The 18,116-nt window shown below is 36.7% G+C and overlaps 1 protein-coding gene across 16 annotated transcripts in view; it reads right to left on the minus strand.

Moving 5' to 3' along the window:
* BCAS3 (BCAS3 microtubule associated cell migration factor) overlaps window positions 1-14,424 on the minus strand; it is a 784,754-nt gene extending 770,330 nt beyond the window's left edge. For 10 of the 16 annotated variants that reach the window (XM_074262035.1, XM_074262036.1, XM_074262027.1 and 7 more), the window contains exons 1-3: window positions 11,394-11,521; window positions 10,983-11,070; window positions 7,299-7,353 (exon numbers count right to left, since the gene is read on the minus strand). In XM_074262035.1, the coding sequence (XP_074118136.1) occupies window positions 7,299-7,353; window positions 10,983-11,070; window positions 11,394-11,481 (231 nt within the window). In that variant the 5' untranslated portion in view covers window positions 11,482-11,521. Of the gene's footprint in view, window positions 1-7,298; window positions 7,354-10,982; window positions 11,071-11,393; window positions 11,522-14,039 lie in introns of those variants that run through there. The other 6 variants (XM_074262037.1, XM_074262031.1, XM_074262034.1 and 3 more) reach the window with 5 other exon arrangements.
* Between the last annotated feature and the right edge of the window lie 3,692 nt (window positions 14,425-18,116).

Here is an 18,116-nt window from a genome sequence, read left to right on the forward strand (position 1 = left end):
ATGCAGTTCTGATTTTTCATCTGAAATATTTGAAAGTTCTCTTATTTCATTCATGAGCACTTTTCCCCCTGTAGGATTTAAACTCAGTTTTGCTGGACAAATTACTCTTAGTTACCATGTTAAAGCTTTCTGCTCCTTGATAGTGGAGACTGCTGCTAAATCATTTATATCCTAATATTAAGGCCTGGATATTTAAATTATTTCTTTAAATTGTAGTATTGGGGCAGCTAGGTGACGCAGTGGATAGAGCACCAGCCTTGAATTCAGGAGGATCTGAGTTCAAATCTGGTGTCAGACACTTAACACTTCCTAGCTGTGTGTGTGACCCTGGGCAAGTCACTTAACCCAGCCTTTAAAAAAAAAAAAATTGTATCTTTTTTTTTTTCCTCTTTTTTTTTCTTCATTTTTTTTTGGGGGGGGGTGGGGGATGGCAACTAGGAATTATGCCCAAAGGGTATCAAATCCTTTGATCCAGCAGAGTTTCTCTACTGGGTCTTTACCCTAAAGAAATCCTTAAAAAGGCAAAAATGTTTGTAGCAGCCCTTTTTGTAGTGCCAAGGAATTGGAAACTTGAGTGGTTGCCCATCAGTTGGGGAATGAATGAATAAATCATGCTATGTGAATGTAATGGAATATTATTGTTCCATAAAAAATGATCCATAGGATGATTTCAGAAAAGCCTAGAAAGACTTGCATGAACTGATGCTACAGGAAGTGAGTAGAAGCAAGAGAACATTGTAAACAGCAAAAAGATTATGTGATGATCAACTGTGATGGACTTGGATCTTTTTAACAATGAGGTGATTCTGACCAATTCCAATAAACTAGTGATGAACAGAGTTATCTACATCCAGAGAGAGACTATGGGGGACTGAAAATGTATTATAGCATAGTATTTTCATCTTTGTTGCTGTTATTTTCTTTCTCATTTTTCCCCTTTGACCTGATTTTTCTTATGCAGCACAGTAAATGTGGAAATATATTTAAAAGAATTGCATATGTTTAAGCTATATTAGATTATTTACTGTGTAAGGGAGGGGAGGGAAGGGAAAGGGAGGGAGAAAAATTTGGAACACAAGGTTTTGCAAGGGTGAATGTTGAAAACTATCTTTGCAGATATTTTGAAAAATAAAAAGCTCTTATTATTTAAAAAATAAGTTAAAGACTTAAGAACATAAGACAAGCTTGTAGAATCCACAAATCTGATATTTCAAAGAGAGCAAGAGCTGAAACATAAGGACTGTTGAAAAATATAAGCATTTCCAAAGGACTGATAGCAAAATTCTATGCAGGACTGTGGTTTAAATATTCTCTTAAAACATCTTACAATTACTGTTCCAAAGCAAAAAGTAAAAAAAAGAAAAAAAAAATCACTCTGTTATTTTCAAAAGCATATCCCAACCTAAATTTTTATCTCCTCAATACAAGGTATATTCAAATATTTTTTCTCATTTACTAGATACTTCTTTATATTCTTTAACTATAGGTATATTCTAAGATAAAGTTTGTGCTCACCAAAATTATTCCCTTGGGAGTTCATTCACTTGCATAGTGAGTTAGAAGCTTTACAACAATTAGGAGCTTTAAAAAGGGGATCACGGGGCAGCTAGGTGGCGCAGTGGATAGAGCACCAAACTTGAATTCAGGATGACCCGAGTTCAAATCTGGTCTCAGACATTTAACACTTCCTAGCTGTGTGATCCTGGGCAAGTCACTTAACCCCAACCTCAAAAAAAAAAAGGGGGGGGAGACCACTCCTAATCTCCAACTCTAGGCCTGACCTTTTATGCTGTTTATAGTTGATAAGCTTTAATTGGAATATGCCACCAAAATCAATGATGAAGCTTGACAGAGAAGAGATGGATTCAAATCTAAGAATAAGACATGCATTTTCAGATATGGCTAATTTGGGAATCTGTTTTATTTCATTATGCATATCTGTTACAATGATTTCATTTTTCTTTATTTTTATTTCCAATAAGAAGGGAGTTGAGAAGTTAAGACAGGAGGGGAAAAAAAAAAGAAAAGGACAGAGAATCAAAAACGACAAACAGGACAGCCTGGAAAGCTATAGGTTGATCTTATATATTTTTAAAAGAAAAGCAAGCTATGCTTGATAATCTGAAGTTTCCTTTACAAACTCTTTTTGTACTCTCCTATGCATAAGCAAATACCTATTTTGTTTAGTGATTATTATGAATAAAAATTCAAAATAATAATAAAAATAACATGGCCTAACTCCTGAAATTTAAGATGCCAAAAGTAAATTCATCAGCTATTGCTAGATAAGGATCCTAAGGTGGAAAAAACCCTTTCCACCTTAGGATCCTTAAATCATTTGAGCCAAATGCTTGAATTTGCTAACTAGAGATCATTTCTGCCCAATGATTAACTATGTACTGAACCTGTGTTTTCATTTATATTTCTATATCACCACCTCAATCCAATCCTAGGCTTACCTCCACAACTCTCCATCACCATGGTAGTGCATTTTCATACAAAAGCTACAATAGTTTTCCTTCTATTACTATTTTCAATAAAGGCTCACTATAGCCTAACATACTTTCAAAGACAAATAATGTTTGTGGTATGCAGCTCATTTATGTCTTCTCATTCCTGACAATTTTTTTCCCATGTCCTTCCATAAGTGTTCTTTATAAGATCCACCAAATGTGCCATATGCTTCCTCCAGTTCTTTTAGATTTTATGAATACCAGTGCAACACCCAGGTTGTCCATATGTTTTCCCTGACTGTAACTATAGCTGGCTCCCCTCTGGTTCTGGTCAGACCTGTCCTATTTGATTCATTCTACATTCCAGACATACCAACCTACTTGCTGTTTGTTCCTTCTATAAAACATTCTATATCTCCTTGCTATGTGCTCAAAATGAGATTCATAATGGTCAAAGGATAGCAACACACAATTTTCAGAAGAAGAAATAAAAGCTATCTATACTTATATATTAAAAACTGCTCTAAGTCACTATGATTAGAGAAATGCAAGTTAAAAAAAAAAACTCTGAGGTATCATGTCAGATTTGTCAGTTGCTTAACATGATGGAAAAGGAAAATGACAAAAAAAGAAAGAGAGAGAGAGAGAAAGAGAGAGAGAGAGAGAGAGAGAGAGAGAGAGAGAGAGAGAGAGAGAGAGAGAGAGAGAGAGAGAGAGAGAACAGGAATACTAATGCACTGCTGGTGAAGCTGAAAACAGATTCAACCATCTAGAGAGCAATCTGGAACTATGCCCAAAGGGCTATAAAATTGTACATACTCTTTGATCCAAAATACCACTATAGGTTTGTATCCAAAAAGAACAAAAAAAAAAGGAAAAGAAGTTATATGTACAAAAATATAACACCTCTTTTTCTGGTGGTAAAGAATTAGAAACTCATGAGAATGCCTATCAGCTAGAAATGGCTGAAGAAGTTGTGACATATGATTGTGATGGAATACTATTGTGCTATAAGAAATACTGAGTGGGATGGTTTCAGAAAAACCTGGGAAGACTTATAAAAACTGATACAAAGTGAAATAAGCAGAATCAGGAGAACACTGTATATAAAGAAAAAACATATTGTAACCATGATCAACTGTGAAAGACTTAGCTATTCTGATCAAGACAATAATAAAAAATAATTCTAAAGGACTCATGATGAAAAATGCTATCCACCTCCAAAGAAAGAACTGATGAATTGAGTTTAAACTCAAGTATAATTTTTGTAAACTTCTTTATTTTTCTTCCCTTTTTTTTGGTAACATGGTTAATATGGACATATATTTTGCATGATTTCTTATGTATAATCAATATGATATTGCTTGCCTTTTCATTGAGTAGGGAAGGAAGGAAAGAATTTGGGAACTCAAAAAAAATTTTTTAAGAATGTTAAATATAAATTTTTGAAAAAAATTTTTAAAAGTAATAAAATCCTGCAATGCAACATATTCTTTCCTTTGCTCCTAGGAAGCTGTAGTTTCGTTAAAAGCTCGGCTCCATCAGTTATTAGTGTTCTCCCCGTGAAAGTCCAAAAAATAAATTGTATAAATTGTCTGCTTATCTGTATTCTTATGGCTTCCTCCGAAAAGAACATATGTTTTTTGAAGGCAGAAGTTGTTTATTTTTTTATTTTGTATCCATAGTACAAAATATAGTAACTGGCACACAGAAAAAAACTAAAAGTTTACTACACTGAGATGAATTTAGTTTTGTTTACCTTTCTTTACATTTCCAACTCAAGTATATTGTATGTTACAATCTAATTACACTCACTGTAAACTTTTCCACTGACATATGGATTACCTCAAATTCTGATTCTCAGATCACAATAGTTCATGATTTGTAGCCATATTCACATGTCCTTGAGAATACTTGTTTAGAATATAGGTTTTCTATGTGGAAAAGAATAGATAGGAATAACAAAAGTACTGCACAATTTCCCAGATTCAATCCAGTGTCTTCTATTTTACTTCCATCTCCATGGCCTACTTAAGATATATGAATTGATAGCATAACATTTAATGAGCTGGTCATTAAACTATATACCAACATTCAGACAATATACATTTTTCAACCACTTTTTTTTTTTTTCTCCTGAACACACTATTACTTCTGATTGATCAAGAATCTTATTGAGGACACTTAGCACTTTAACTCTAAATCCCACCATCTAATTCAAGTTTTTCTAGAACTTGTCTTCCTTTCAATTGACCTTATTAGATTATGCACACAATTTCTCTGTTCTAACCAAAGGAATCTCCCTGCTATCACTAATATATAATTTGGTAAATTCTGCTTCTAATTTCAAGATGCCTTTTCCCTTTGTTACATACTGTTGCCCAAATTTGTATCCCATTTTTCCTTCAAAAGTCAAACTTATTTTTCCACCAGAATTTACCTCTCTTCTCTCAGCATCCTTTTTTTTTGTTATTGTCACCATTACTCAGGCTCAAAATCTTGTAGTCAACTTTATCTCTTCTGTCTCCCTTACCCCCTACCATGAACAATAAAGTCCCATTAATTCTACCTCTATAATTTTTTATTCCATGACTTTCACTTTCCATTACTATGGTAATTCATATAGTTCAAGCCAATATCACATCTTGCCTAGACTATTTTCATAACTAATACTTCTTCCTATCTCCAGTCCTTCAATTAGTTCCTGCCTCAAATTATATAGAGTTCAATAAGAGAGAAGATTGAAACCAAGATAAGCAAAAAATAATTTTTATTTTCCTTGTAATTTCATTAGTGTAGAGAAACCTCCATTAATACAGTTTTAACACTCTATAATTATAAGTTGTTTACTGGAGATTAATTAAGATATTATGTAATTATAAACTTTTCCCCCCAAAACCATGAATTCATTAATATGGGGCCCTCTCATTTCAGAAGCTCCCTCTACCAATTCAAATCAACAACTCATATATAACTTGTCTAGGAGGAAGGTTAAGTGACTTACCCTCGATCACACAGCTAGTATACAATTTATTCTAAAACATTTTGCAATCATTCACTTATAGCTTGCTAATATTGTCTGGCTATTTTATATATTAAGTCTCCTTATCTAAACTGTTAGCTTCTTCTGTTCTAATATAGAACTAACTTCACATAGCAAATATAGCCGACAAATAGCATATATTTAATTAAGATTGTTAACAATGAAAAATAAATGAGATACATTTTCTGGATATATAAGTTCTGTCTTCGTTCTTATTTTTCTTACTGTTATCTACTGCTATTTTAAATTTTAAAGCAATCATAAACCTTGTTTTAGGACTATATTGAAGTTTCTCAAAGTTGGTGTGACACTCGCCTACATTTTGGATTTCCTTCACAGGCTAATTGTACACTATTTCAAAGTCCAATTCTTTTTTGTACAGCAAAACAACTGTTTGGACATGTATACATATATTGTATTCAATTTATACTTTAACATATTTAACATGTATTGGTCAACCTGCCATGGGGCGGAAGGGGGAAGGAGGGGAAAAATTAGAACAAAAAGTTTGGCAATTGTCATCATTGTAAAATTACACATGCATATATCTGGCAAATAAAAACTATCAAAATTTAAAAAAAAAAAGTGTGTGACACTAATGACCTTTTTCAACACAAGATTCATGATGGCATGGGGAAAGATAAAAATAGTCACTGTCATGAAGCCTCCTTCCTTAATTCAATAGTTCCAATACAGAGATAATTCTGGTATATATTCTAGATAATTCCAAGATCAGGTCAAACAAAGAAAAGTCAGGTCTGGAGTTCACTATGTTTCCAGATACTTAGTAGCTACATGGTCCTGGGCAAGTCATTTAAACAGTATCTGCCTCAGTTTCCCCATCTGCAAAATAGCACTTCTCAGGCTTATGGTGAGGATCAAATAAGAGATAATCATCAGTTCAGTTTAGTGCCTGATACATATTTAGAACCACATAAATGTTAGCTAGGATGGCTATTTTTATTCTCTTTCCTCTGCATCAGAAGGACAAGACCCAGGAGTACTAGCTCTCCAAGGTACTGTCAGATAGAACTGACAAGGAGAGTAAAAACAAAGTTGAAACAGAACTTATGTATCCAGAAAATCCTAAACATATTCTACAAAGAAAATTCACTAGCATTTCAAACTCTATTATAACTATAGGGAAAGAACATATGATATATAAAAGCTTAACTAGGTAGAGGGGAAAAACAGTTGAGAATAACTAGGTTTTTGTATGTATAGCTTTAAAACACTATTCAAAAAAATATATGAAGCTTTGTGTTTAAGTATGATTTACAGTTCATCAAATTCCTAAAAAATTACCTATTACATTCTACAAACAGAACATAGAGATGGGGGAAGGAGAAGTCTAAGGCAGAGGTTCTCAAACTATGGCCCTCCGGGTTATGGCAAATGGGCTGAGGGGCGGAGACAGAGTTTGAATTTTTGTTTTTACTATAATCTGGTCCTCCAACAATCTGAACTGGCTCCTTATTTAAAAAGTTTGAAGACCACTGGTCTAAGGGAACTGAAATGGGAAAAAAGATCCAACGTCAAGTTCTCTCATTCCCTCAGCTCAACTAACCCCTAAAGCAGAGTTGTCCCAAAAGGCAGTAGTTGGTTCTTCTAAACCAACAAAAGTATAAAAACAAAACCCTCTTCTCAAGACAAGCCAAACTCTGCACAAGCACCAATACAGTCTTTCAACTGAAAGTCTGGAGGTGATAAGAGCAAAAACCTATTGGGCTCAGGTAATTGAAGTAAAATGTTTCCCATTTACATGAGGCAAAAAATACTTCCAGAGCCACAGAGTCACTTACCTGTGGTACAACATCCTGAAGGAAAGTCACAACGCTCTCCATATAAGACTGCTCCCTGGAGAAAAAAAAAAAAAAAAAAAAAAAAAAAAAAAAGAATAAAATGGAGAAAAATCACCATGGAAGTTTAAGACAATAAAAAACAGTGCAAATAATGGGAAAAGATCGATTTAAAAATTCTGAGTGAATCTCCCCTCTAAGTGCATCAATATAATAAGAATTTAGGGACAGCTAAGTAGCACAGTGGTTAGAGCACCAGCCTTGAAGTCAGGAGGACCTCAGTTCAAACCCGGCTTCAGACACTTAACACTTCCTACTTGTGTGACCCTGGGCAAGTCACCTAACTCCAATTGCCTCATCCAAAATCAATTAATTAATTAATTAATTAATGTATTTCAAAAATATATATAAAATAGAAGTTTGCAGTTTTCTTCAATTTATTCTATTGAATTAGTCTCATAAGCTTTTTTGATAACATAAAAAAGCTTAAGTGTAATTTAGTTTGGAACTTAAAAAAAAATTTTATTAAGAATAAAATTTAACAAACAATATATGTTTAGAAATCTTTCCTAGAATATTTATAGCCTTCTCTTCTTAATAAGGTCATTTTTTTTTTTTCATATAAAAGCCTACAGAGCCTGTTTTAAAAGATTATGAAGAAGGAACTCTGTATTGATGGAAATTTTAATGATTTATCTAAGGTTTGAAGTTACTTCTGAATTAGGGCAAAACAATGTATTAATGATGCCTAAGACAAGTGATAGTGATACTAAGTATTCTTCCCTCCAAATCTGAAACAATATTTTGTTGCAGGTACAGAGTGTAAAGATGTAAAACTATAGTCATTAAGGCTCCATGGCTCTGTGGCAAGGTTAAAAGGTGTGAAAGATATGTCTAAAAGGAGTCACTAAGTAACACATGTAACTTGCCAATGATGCTTAAAATGAGTATGTGAATATCAGCATTCAGACAAAGGACAAATTTGTTTTAAAAAGATAAGTAATACTAAATCTTAAAAATCACCCAGAGATCTACAAGTACTGGACTATTGACTGTAGACAAAAATAATCAAAGAAAATGACCAAAGCTATTAGTAATTGTACATAAAGCACAACGTAGTTTTTCTAAGATCATAATATATATCAACTGATTTCATTAAATTCATTTGTTTCTAAGGAGAAATAGCAAAACTGAGGAGTATAAGAGTATTTCATTTAAAATCTGTCACAAGCATGAAGGAAAAAGGCATGCCTGGGACTGGAAAACATAGACTTTTGAAAAAGCAAGAACAGAAAGACTAAGCTAAGGCAGAAATCAACAAAGAGATTAATATTTTCTTGAATCAGAATAAAAGAGGATATTATGTTTTCAAAATAAGACAGTGTTTTTATTTTAAATGTTAAATGCTTGGGTAAATTTATAAGAGCATTGATTTTTGAGTTAATACAGATAGAGTCCAACTTCCATCCTATTACAGAACAAAACTGAGTTCTAGAGAAGGGGAACTTGCCCTCTGATGAAATAATAGAGGGAATAAAAGTTATTCATGTTTTAAAGCAGTATCAGTAGTTAACAAATTCATTCCACAAAGCATTTATTAAATGCCCTCTTTGTACCAAGCACAGTATGAAACATGGGAATTTTTTTTAAGTACTGCCCTTAAGTTTACATTTAGAGAAAAGTAACATGAACAGATATTTGTAAATACAAATGTATACAATATAAATGTGAAATGATTTTTGAGGAGAGAATATTAACAATAAAGGAAGACTCAAGACAGAGGAAATAGTACTTCAACTGATCCTTGAAAGAAACAGGGATTCTATGAGTGAATAGGAAGAGGGAGTGCACTTCAGCCTATGAAAAAAAAAGGAGAAAAGAAACAGTGTCATATATGGGAAGAGCAAATAAGGGAATTTGATTGGGCTGAAGCCTAAGATAGGATAATGAGCCAGGAAAAGTAGATTAGACCAAGACTATAAAGGCTGTAAACAACAAAAAGAAGAGACAGTATTTTTTCCTGGGAGTTTCTTGAATAGGGGAATGAGATTATTAGACCAGTGATAAAAGAATTATAAGATTAACAATAGGTAGCTATTTGGAAGTCAGATTGGACAGGGGCAAGACTGGAAATACAGAAACCAATAAGGATAAAACTGTAATAATCTAAAGAAGAGTTAAGGAAAATCTAAAGTGATGGCTATGTAAGTGATAAAAGAATATAGATACATCTTGAAGGTAACATGTTGGGAAAGTAGCATCATAAAGACTTGATAACTAATGATATATGGGTAATGAGGGAAAGACAAGAATCAAGGAGAATACCCAGATTTTGAACTGGCACAAGAAACATGACACCTAATACTCTTACCTCGGCCAGGGAAGTTAAGAAGAAGGGATGATACTGGGGGGAAGGGGGAGTGGTTATTGAGAGAAGTAAAATAATCTGTTTTTGGTCATGAACTTTAGATGCCTACGGACCATCCGTGTGATGAAAATTTGGATCTTTAGAGAAAAGCTAGATATACAGAACAAATAATCAATGCATGAATGCTATTTGAACCCCTTGGGAATCATGACAGAATCTCAAAGAGAATAGAGAGAGAAAAGATCCAAAAACAGAACACTGAACTATATCCAAAAAATGATAGTTAAGCACTGGCCAGGCATGAGACATAATAGAACAGGAGCATTAAGGGTTAGAGAACAGCATATACAGTTCACCTAGTAAGATGAAAAAAGTTTGAGCCAATATAACAATCTGGGGATATACTGAGGTACAATAGATTTTTGGGGGGGTAATCTTGAGAACAAAGAAGAGATTTAGGTTGATTGAAATGCATGAAAAGTTGGAAGCACAGGAATTTTATAGCTAGAGTACATTCAGAGATCTTGAGCATGGCCTCAAGATGCTTTCTCAAGGAGTTAGGATACTTTGAGCAAGAATTAGCAAGAAGTTAGCAAGAGGAGAGAAAAGGCACCTAATAAAGATGGCTTTCTCAAAGAGTTTGAAAGAGGAGTGAGGAAATATAGGATGATATCTAGCCAGCAGGCAAAGTAAAAACAAGTTAGGATTTTTAAAGAATAGGGATGGCATAGGCTTATTAATTGGAAGTAAGGAAAGAGTCAAAAGATAGTAAGATATTAACAATTAGAAAAAGTGTGGATTATGAGATCAAGGATATATGCTGAGGGATTAGCCTTTGAACTTCATCACTGAATTGAATAAAGACATGTTGGGCACATAGAGAAGAAAGTAAAGAGGAGCTCTCAATAAATGGCCACAGTTTTCCTCAGTAAAGTATGAAGTGAGAAACCCAGCTAAAATGGCTGGGAAAGAAGTGATATAAAAGACTTGAAGAAAAAGTTTAAAATGAGGTAATTGATTAGGAAAGGGGAAAAAAAGGATTGCTTTATTGCATTGTTCCAGATAAAAGAAAACATTAATTTGTATTGGGCTCAATTTATGACTGAAATAGAATAAATGGTGCTTCATACCTCTCTTTCAAGGAAGCTATTTACTGAAAAGGTCAAATTAAAACAAACAAACAAACAAAAAACATCTTCCAAAACTACTTAAGCAATACCTCTGAAAATGAGAAACCACTTTGATTACCAGTCTTGCTAGAGGTACAAATGAGTCTTAAGTTTTCTTTAGTTAATAAGATTATTCTTAAAATTTCTTACGTTACAGCCTGAGGACGAATCACAACTCCCCCAGTACATCGGCTGGGCCTTCTTGGAGATTCTGTAGCCATAGCAGTTTTCAAAATACCTATTTCCAGAATAAAGGGAAAAAACAAAATCACTGAGAAAACTTATGCTTATTTACTCAATTCTTGGAACTTCATAGGATTGCCTGCCTTTTTTGTGATATTTCCTGTGATTATTGTCCAGAGAAAAACTAGGAGAAAAGTATCTAAATTTATGCTTTCTTCACAAAAAAAAAAAAAAAAAAAAAAAAAAAAAAAAAAAAAAAAAAAAAAAAAAAACCCACACTTATAATAGCTAAGTATTAAAATCACCATTTTATATGTGAATAAAATGAGGAAAAGAAAAACTAAATGACTGGTCAAGGATCACTTAGCTAGAACCTACATTTAGAATCAAGCCCAAGTCTTGCTAACTCATTCAGCACTCTTTCCACTATCCAACACTTCCTTTCTTGTGTTTCATGTACCTTCATTTCTCAGATTCATTCATTCCCAGGAAGGGAAAAAAAAAAAAAAGAATGCAGAGAGGTTTATAATGAAATATGCATCAGTATATTCAAATCATCACTACAAATCTGAGTTCAAAATTATTTTCATTACACTATTTCTACACTATTTTCAAATCAATCTTAAGTGGTTTTATTTTATTTTTTATACTGGAGACCAGTTTTATAAATTGAAATTGGTATTGCTATTTGTCCAAAATAAGTGAATTAAGAAGAATTTTCCCACAGGTTAAATGACATGAATACATATTTCACTGCCAAGTTCACTTCTCAACAAACCTACTGGTAATCCATATGCAAAGGGTTGATCTGGATCAATTAAAAGTTAATTTAGTGTTCTAGAACTAGTTGGTTAGTCGTGTGATTCTGGGCAAGTCATTTAACCTCTGAGTTTCAGTTCTGTAAAATAGAAAGAACAGCATTGCCAATAGTGAGGCTTGCTGTGGGGATCAAACATGTATAGCACTTTGTAAACCTTAAAGTGCTTATAAATACTATTATAAATGACAGTTTATAACTATTTCAATATAATTGGGTTACTTTGTAATTTTAAGCAACTTATTTTATGCATCTAAAAACATTATGAAGGGATTCATGAGCTTCAAAATACTGACAAAAGGATCTAGGACACCTCCCCCCCAAAAAAGTTTAAGTAAATTCCTGTATCAAAAAGTGTCTGGGACAGCTAGGTAATACAGTAAATAGAGCTCCAATCCTCGAGTCAGAAAAACCTGAACTGCCTCAAAAAACTTTTGTTTTTTTTAAGACTGTTGAATTTTTGTTTAGGATTTTATCTTACTGTGGAGAATGTGGAATATCCAGAAGTAGGAGCATACAAGTAGGAAATACACTCATTAACTAGTAAAGCATACTAAAATATTGGAGATGACATGGTTGGTGCTACTGTGGAACTGAGCCGCCCTCTCTGCTAGGCCTGTACTATAACCAGCTCACATACTTACAAGTTTTTCAGGCCTTACACCAACATTCTTAAATCTCAAAGAGTTTCTGGTCCTATTCATGTTGTAATTTTGCAGTCTTTAAGCTCAAGCCTTAGAGAAATGAACCAAATAACCAACAGGTAGAAGTCCCTAATCCGTCGTGGAGTGGGAAAAGTTCCTAGGACTAAGACCTATTAAATGGCCGTAGGGTTGTAGAAACAATAAGAGACTGAGGCAAAGATATGGCAAAAGGAAGGGTTAAAAAAAAAAAAAAAAAACAACTTTAACTTTGGCCTCCGTTGGTTGTTTCTGATATAGTAGAAATTTATTATAAGAAAACTAAAAGAAAATCATGCAGTTGGAGACGGCTAGGTGGCGCAGTGGGTAAAGTACCGCGGCAGAGTCAAGAGGACCTGAATTCAAATGTGACCTCAGCCACTTGACATTTACTAGCAGTGTGACTCTGGATAAGTCACTTGAACCCGATAACGCCTTCAAAAAGGAAAGAAAAAATAATTTTTAAAAATCATAAGGCTGGAGACCTGATAAGGAAAGGAGTTAGCTCTCTTGCAAACCCAAATTAGTTTCCTTTTGAAGTACAAACAATCACATTTATAGAACCATCAGGCTGGAGCCTTTCATTGGGTCCCACCTTCAAAGGAAGACATCGTTCCAAATAAAAGGTTGTCTCCATTTAGCTAATCACAGGATTCCTGATCAACACCTCACAAAGCAAAAAATGAATTCTAAGACAAGTAAACACAACTTCATTCAGGCAAACTTTTCTCTCACCCTCTCCCCATATGCTAGCGGGTGACAAGTTTTTTTCTAGCCTCTGATCCCTACAAGCTCCTTTGGGAGCAATGGGGAAATTGGGGGATACTCAAATGAGGCTGGAAATCAGGGAGATCCGAAGGTCTCCCCTCCAAGCTGAGGGGAGGATGAACGGGAAGGGGGGAGGTGAGGGAAACAAGATCGGGTGAAGAAAGCTACCATAGGCTGACTGCCCACAGGAAAGATAGCACAGTACCTCGAAGGTCTCTACCCTACATATGGAGCTAAAAGGGCTAGCTCCCAAGACCATGCATTCGGAGCAATGGGGGAGGGAATCTGTCAATCGCGCCTACAGAGAACAATAAAGTGGGGTCACTCGCGGGAGAAGGGGAAGGAAGCATCTTTCCCTTCAGCAACAAAAGCGACCCTTTTTCATTTGACCCCAGTCAGAGATTATTGGCGCGGGAGGGGATCCCCACTTTCCTTCGGAGAAAGGCAGTGGTCCTCTCGGGCCCCAGAGTCCTCCCTCCCAGACTCAGTTCAGAAGTACCCCAATGCTGCCTTGGAGTGGGGTGGGTCGGGTCCTTGGCCTCGGACTCGCTAGTTCCGGGGGGCCCTTCCCAGCCCCAGACCTTAGCGCGGGCGGCCAGGGCTACCCTCCCTGCCCCCGGGCATAACCTCTCACCCCTAACCTGACACCCATCACCCAGCGCGCGCCTCCCTTCCCCCCGCTTCGCGTCCCGCCCCGGAAACCCGCCCGCCCCCGGCCCTTCCGTTTCTGCAGCCCTTCGGATCCCGCTGCCCCCTCACCGGCTGCCCCGCCGGTTACCGGGCTCTCGGTCTGCCTGGCTCACTGTTTAGAGTCCCCCTTCGATGAGTGACAGGCTGCGCCTCCTACCTACGCCACGGCGGAACTCGCCGACTGGCCAATCCCAGAGGCGTTTCGGCCACAAGCGGGCACCGCCTCCGGGGGCCGGAGGAGCCAATCGACAATAAAAAGTCTTAGCCAATCGGAAGGGGCTCGGAAAAAAACAGCACTGGGGGTAAGTTCGATTCAGATTCCGTAGTGAAAACAACCAGGATAAAGACAACAACAAATAAGCTCGTCTTTCTTGAAGACCTGGCTCAGTGGCCGTGGAAGAAACCCACTTGCGGTAAGGTCTCTTTGGCGTTCCTTTTCTGTACCCGAGTAGGTCTGGAGGACTGGTGTGTGTGTTTACATCGAATTATCGCGACAGCTGATTCGAAACCCAGAGCACGTGGACATGGCAGCTGCCAATCATAGACAAAGACCATTCATCAGCGCCAAATCTGCTCTTATGCCCCGCCTCTTTTTGCCATGTTTACCTTCCGGCTCTTAGGTGCCAGCCTGTGCTAGGGGAGATTAGGGAGGTACTGGCGGGAACCATTCTTCGTCTGCGCTCACTGAGGACCTCCTGGGGAGGAGCGAAGCCTCCGGAGCTCCAAGAGGTGGGAGCGGGACCCGGATGTGGGCTAGGCTGCGGGGTCCCTTCAGAGCCTCAGATTTCATCCCCCAGTTTTGGGGCCGGGAGCACTCCAGCCCCGATGGAAAAGGGAGACGTCCTAGAACGATGAGGCCTTTTCTGGTTCTTTTGCCAGTATTGCTACAAAGTAACCCTCTGGCGTGAAGCCGTCACTACGAAACACCTGGAAAACTGGAGAATCAGCGTTTATTAAGCATTTGCTACTAGTTAGCATTTATATAGCACTTTTTAAGATTTGCGAAGTTACATGCTATTATTATTCTCATTTTAGTTTGGGAAACTTGATGACTTGCCCCGGTAACTAAATTAATAAACATCTGGGGCTGTATTTGAATTAGGGGTTTCCTGAGTCCAGATCCTGCATCTATGTGCCAGGCTTTGTGTTAGGCTGTGGGGGTGCAAAAACAAAACTGGGCTAATCCCTCGCCCTTAGAAAGCTCACATTCCTATGTTGGGGCAGTGAGAAAAATTACGTTTAGTAGAGACAAAGTTGTTCAAAGAGAACCAATGACATTAGAGTAATGTCGACTTTTGGGTAAATTGGATTTGTCAGCCTTACTCTTCTTGAGTAATCGAAGTTCAGTGGCAAGACAAAAATTTAGATGCCCAGTGATAGCCCCGATGCAGTTAATGATATTGAAATCTTTCGCTTGGCCAAGCTCTAAGATCCTCAAACTTTCTAAATAGGGAGCCAGTTCACTGTCCCTCAGACTGTTGGAGGGCCGGACTATAGTAAGAACAAAACCTCACACTCTGTCTCCGCCCCTCGCCCCATTTGCCATAACCTGGCGGGGCTGCATAAACGTCCTCCTCCTCAGCGGCTGCTGTAGTTTGAGAACCCTTATAAGCACTCCATAATACCTACTTTAGCTGCTTCCATGGCCTTTGGAAGTCTTCACTTGTCTTTGGGGAGATATCTCCCTATCAGTGGGTTTGAGACATGTTAGTTATCTCAACCTAGTTTAAGTCCCTATGTCAGATGATTTAACTAGAATGTGTCTATTAGGTGAACTACATTTTCTTGGGGCCACAGGGACAAAATAAATATTAGGCAATTGGTGGGAAGGATTCTAGCCATTGACATGTGGGAAATAACATTTGAGGAGAGGAAGCATTGAGCATATAGAGTTTAAAAAAAAGGTGAGGACTGTATGGACATGTATACATATATTGTATTTAACTTATGCTTTAACATATGTAATATGTATTGGTCAACCTGCCATCTGGGGGAGGGGTGGGGGAAAGGAGGGAAAAAATTGGAATAAAAGGTTTTGCAATTGTCAGTGCTGAAAAATTGCCCATGCATATATCTTGTAAATAAAAACTATAATAAAAAGAAAAAGATGAGGAGAGCTGCATTCCACAAATAGGTTAAAACATGTATAAATGCACAGAAAACAAGATGGGGACTATTAGAGTCAGTGACAATTGCATTGTAGATGTGGATCGATCAATGGAAGTTGTGACTATGTAGGAGTTGCCTTGGGTCTTAAAATGTCTTATGCCCAATTCTGCACTTCCCTTTCAAAAACCAAAAGTAATTTGGTTTCCTCAGTGAAGTCTATCCATTTCATCAGATGTACAGATGGAAAGGACTCGGGCACTGTGCTAAACACTGAAGATACAAAGACAGGCAGAACAGTCCCTGCTTTCAAGTTCAATGTGATGGTGGCGGCAACAGAAAAATACTATGTACAAACACTAAATATAAAGAATAAACTGAAAACAACCAATAGAGGGACAGCACTAGGCTTAAGCTTAGCACAGTACCTGGCACATAGCAGGGCTGGAACATAGCAGGTACTTAACAAGGTTTATTGATTAAATGACTGATCATTGAGAATAGTTACTTGAGGCAATAGAGTGAACTGAAATTTGGAGTTGAAGGATTGAGTCTGAATTCTTGTGATGCTGGGCAAGTTGATCCCACCTATTCCTCCCCTTTCTCTATAAAATGGAAGAAGATTAGAACAGTGTTTGTTTTCAGTTTATTCATTATATTTCTTGTTGCCTCCACCATTAAATTGAACTTGAAAGCAGGGACTGTTCTGCCAGTCTTTCTATCCTGATGTGTGGTAGGTAACTGGCTAATTGTGTCCCTCAAAACTAAGACAAAAATGAAACAGTCCCTACTCTTAAATAGCTTCCATTTCTAATGGAAGAAAACAATATACAAAATAGTTTAGGGAAAGCCTGCACTGGAGAGGAGGACAAGCTTGTAGAAATATTTGACTAAAGAAGTTAAAAAAAAAAAAAAAAAAAAAAACCTACAAATTAGAAGTGTGATGGGACAATTAGCCATACAGAACAAAAATTGGAGATGAAGTATCCTGTGGAGGAATGGCAGAAAAAGCTGGTATGGACCAAAAAATATAAGGAAAAGAGTAGTAGAAAAAAAAAGGACTGGAAAATTGAGTGGATGCTTATCAGTTGAGAAAATGGCTTGAATAAGTTATGGTATATAAAAATAAAAATGGAATATTGTTTTTATGAGAAATGATCCGGCTAACTTCAGAAAAGCCTGGAAAACCAGATTGTCATAGGTTGAGAAGTCATCCAGAATAAAGGAAGTTAAATACTGAATATATTCAATTTTTTTTTTTTTTTTTTTTTTTTTTTTTTTGAGATAGGCAAGGATAGCTTGTTGAGTAGTTAGGATCTAGGGAAGATTTTTTTTTTTTTAAGTTGAGGAAGACTTGGGCATACTTGAAGGTATTAGATGAATCAAGACAACAGGCATTAGTAAGCACTCCCTCCATGCCAGTGTACTCTGAGGGGGAGAGAAGGAGATGGCACCTAGCCAATTATGGGCCAATCCCTCGACCTTAAAAGAGCTCACATTCTGTCTGGGCAGAAGGAGAAACAACATGTACTCAGATGAGTCATTACTTTGTTGTTGTTCAGTCCCAACCACGTTTGGAGTTTTGTTGGCAGATAATGGAATGCTTTGCCATTCTCTTCTCTAGCTCATTTTACAGATGAGTAACTAAGGCAAAAAAGGTTAAAGTGACTTACCGAGAGTCACACAAGTTAAATATCAAAAGCCAAATTTGAACTCAGGAAGATGGCTTCAGAGTAGGTAGGTGGTACAGTGGAGAAAGAGCCAGGCCTAGAATCAGAAAGGCTCATCTTCCTGAGACACAACTGGAAAACATGATGACTAAATGACAACAGGATGATTAGACTACAGCAAGATGACATCAGGCCTACCACTCTATCTACTGCAAAACCTATCTATTCTATAAAGTCAAAATAAATATAATTGGTGGGAGAATACTAATCACTCTGGTGGGGAGGGTACTAATCACTCAAGCCAGAGTTTTTGGAGGAACCTTTGAAGAAATTTAGGGATTCTAAAGAGGAAAAAAAGATAAGGTAGGGC

This window comes from Sminthopsis crassicaudata, chromosome 4 (assembly GCF_048593235.1).
Source record: "Sminthopsis crassicaudata isolate SCR6 chromosome 4, ASM4859323v1, whole genome shotgun sequence".
Classification (NCBI taxonomy): Eukaryota; Metazoa; Chordata; class Mammalia; order Dasyuromorphia; family Dasyuridae; genus Sminthopsis; species Sminthopsis crassicaudata.